General features: G+C 72.2%; 1 protein-coding gene across 1 annotated transcript; it reads right to left on the reverse strand.

The window, feature by feature from the left end:
* Positions 1-779: 779 nt before the first annotated feature.
* On the reverse strand, positions 780-1,864 carry HSD17B10 (hydroxysteroid 17-beta dehydrogenase 10). The gene is made up of 3 exons (XM_015616670.1): positions 1,667-1,864; positions 1,481-1,589; positions 780-1,403 (listed from the first exon to the last, which is right to left on the reverse strand). Exons 1-3 carry the CDS (start codon positions 1,862-1,864, stop codon positions 1,213-1,215), a joined length of 498 nt encoding a protein of 165 aa, XP_015472156.1. The 3' UTR covers positions 780-1,212.
* Between the last annotated feature and the right edge of the window lie 35 nt (positions 1,865-1,899).

The following is a 1,899-nucleotide window of genomic DNA, read 5'->3' on the forward strand; positions in this document are numbered from 1 at the left end:
TTCCGGCTGTTCCAGGGCCGCACCTGGGGCCAGGAGAGGCCGTGGTAGAAGTAATATTTCATCTGGTAGTTCTCGGGCAGGCAGAGCAGGTTACAGTGCTGCATGTTCATCAGGTCCTCGGGCTGCCGGGCGGCACCGGGACACCGGGAGTCACCCCGGGACACCGGGAGTCACCCCGGGACACCGGGAGTCACCCGGGAGTCACCCCGGAACCGGCCCCGCCGCTCCCCAGCACCGGGCCGGGCCCTCGGAGCCCCCTCCGGGGCACAGGACCCGCCTGAGAGCCCCGGCACACCCCGGTTCCCCCGCCCGAGGCCCGCTACCGGAGCCGGGTCCCTACCTCAGACACTCGTGAACCCCCAGCTCCCCGGCCCAGGGCCCGGTGCTCCCCTCACACGTCCCGGTATCACCGTCAGATCCCTCCCCGCTCCCCCTCGCCGAGCCCCGGCCGAGCCCCCCTGCTCCCCGGGGCCTCCCACCCGCGCGTTCCGGATGTTCATGGCTGCGGCTCCCGGTGCCGGTCGCGATTCCCGATCCCGATCCCGATCCCGGTCCCGCTCCCGGTCCCGGCTCCGCTCCCGGTCCCCTCACGAGCCGCTTCCGGCGGAAGATCCTCCCCGACCAATCAGCGCTGAGCCCGCCCGTTCGTCCCGCCGGACTGACAGGCGCATCAGCCAATCAGCGGCGAGTTCCGCGCGTGCCTCCCGCTGCCCAATCACGTGTAGAGCCTTGAGGATTGACAGCGGCAGGAGCCAATGGGGATTGACGAGAGGCGGGGCTCGGAGGCCGCGTGGGCGAACACGCTTTATTGCGGTGGGGGAGGGGCCGGGGGGACTCCCGGGGGTTCCCACGCTCGGGGGGGGGGCTCGGGATGGGCCCCCCACACCTGAGCGGGGTCCCCATCGCGGGGTTTCGCGACTTCTGAGTGGTGTCACAGCCACACTGCTGGGGTTTGTCCCCAAATCCCGGCGTGTCCCCGCTCGGGGTGGGGGTCGTGTCCACTCGGGGTGGGGGTCGTGTCCACTCGGGGTGGGGGTCGTGTCCACTCAGGGAACGCCGTCCCCACCCATCCGGTGCCCCCGGTCCTCGTCCCCGCAGCGTTCCCGTCCTGGAGTGTCCCCGGAGCGTGTCCAGCCACAGCGTCCATCCCCGCTGGGTCCCCGCCGTGGCCGCTCCCCCTCCCCAAATTCCGGCCCGGGGGGGTCCCCCGGCTCAGGGCTGCATGCGCAGGGCCCCGTCCAGCCTCACCACCTCCCCGTTGATCATGGGGTTCTCAGCCAGGGCCTGCACCAGGTGCGCGTACTCGGCCGGGTCCCCGAGCCGGGACGGGAACGGCACCTGCTGTCCCAAGAAATTCCGGACCTTCTCGGGCAGACCGGCCAGCAGCGGGGTGGAGAACAGCCCTGGGGAGCCCCAAAAGCGGGGGGTGACCGGGGGGATCCCCCTGGCCCCCCCCGGCCCCCGCCGCCCCCAGACCCACCTGGGGCGATGGTGACCACGCGGATGCCGAGCGGCGCCAGGTCCCGGGCGATCGGCAGGGTCATGCCCACGATGCCGCCCTTGGAGGCCGAGTACGCGGCCTGGCCCACCTGTGGGGAGGGTGTGCGGTCACCGCGGGGTCCCCCGAGCCCCCCGACCCCCGCCCGGGGTCCCGGGGGTCCCTCACCTGGCCCTCGAAGGCGGCCACGCTGGCCGTGTTGACCACGAGCCCGCGGTGGCCGTCGGCGTCGGGCTGGTTGCGGCTCATGAGCTGCGCGCTCAGGCGGATCACGTTGAAGGTCCCCACCAGGTTCACCTGCAGGAGGAATTGGGGAGGGGGTCTTGTGGTGCCCCCTGTGCTGGGAACACCCCAAAGTCCCCACATCCATTGGGGAGGTCACCCCTAATCCAGCCCACCGA

This window comes from Parus major, unplaced genomic scaffold (assembly GCF_001522545.3).
Source record: "Parus major isolate Abel unplaced genomic scaffold, Parus_major1.1 Scaffold596, whole genome shotgun sequence".
In the NCBI taxonomy this organism is placed as follows: Eukaryota; Metazoa; Chordata; class Aves; order Passeriformes; family Paridae; genus Parus; species Parus major.

What these genes read in the sequence shown, in the direction of transcription:
- HSD17B10 (XM_015616670.1), bottom strand. Translation starts at nt 1,864, where the DNA reads ATGTGGGGACTTTGGGGTGTTCCCAGCACAGGGGGCACCACAAGACCC. An exon ending in TGGCCGCCTTCGAGGGCCAG is followed by an intron (nt 1,590 to 1,666) that starts GTGAGGGACCCC and finishes CCCTCCCCACAG; the next exon opens with GTGGGCCAGGCCGCGTACTC. An exon ending in CGTGGTCACCATCGCCCCAG is followed by an intron (nt 1,404 to 1,480) that starts GTGGGTCTGGGG and finishes GGGGCTCCCCAG; the next exon opens with GGCTGTTCTCCACCCCGCTG.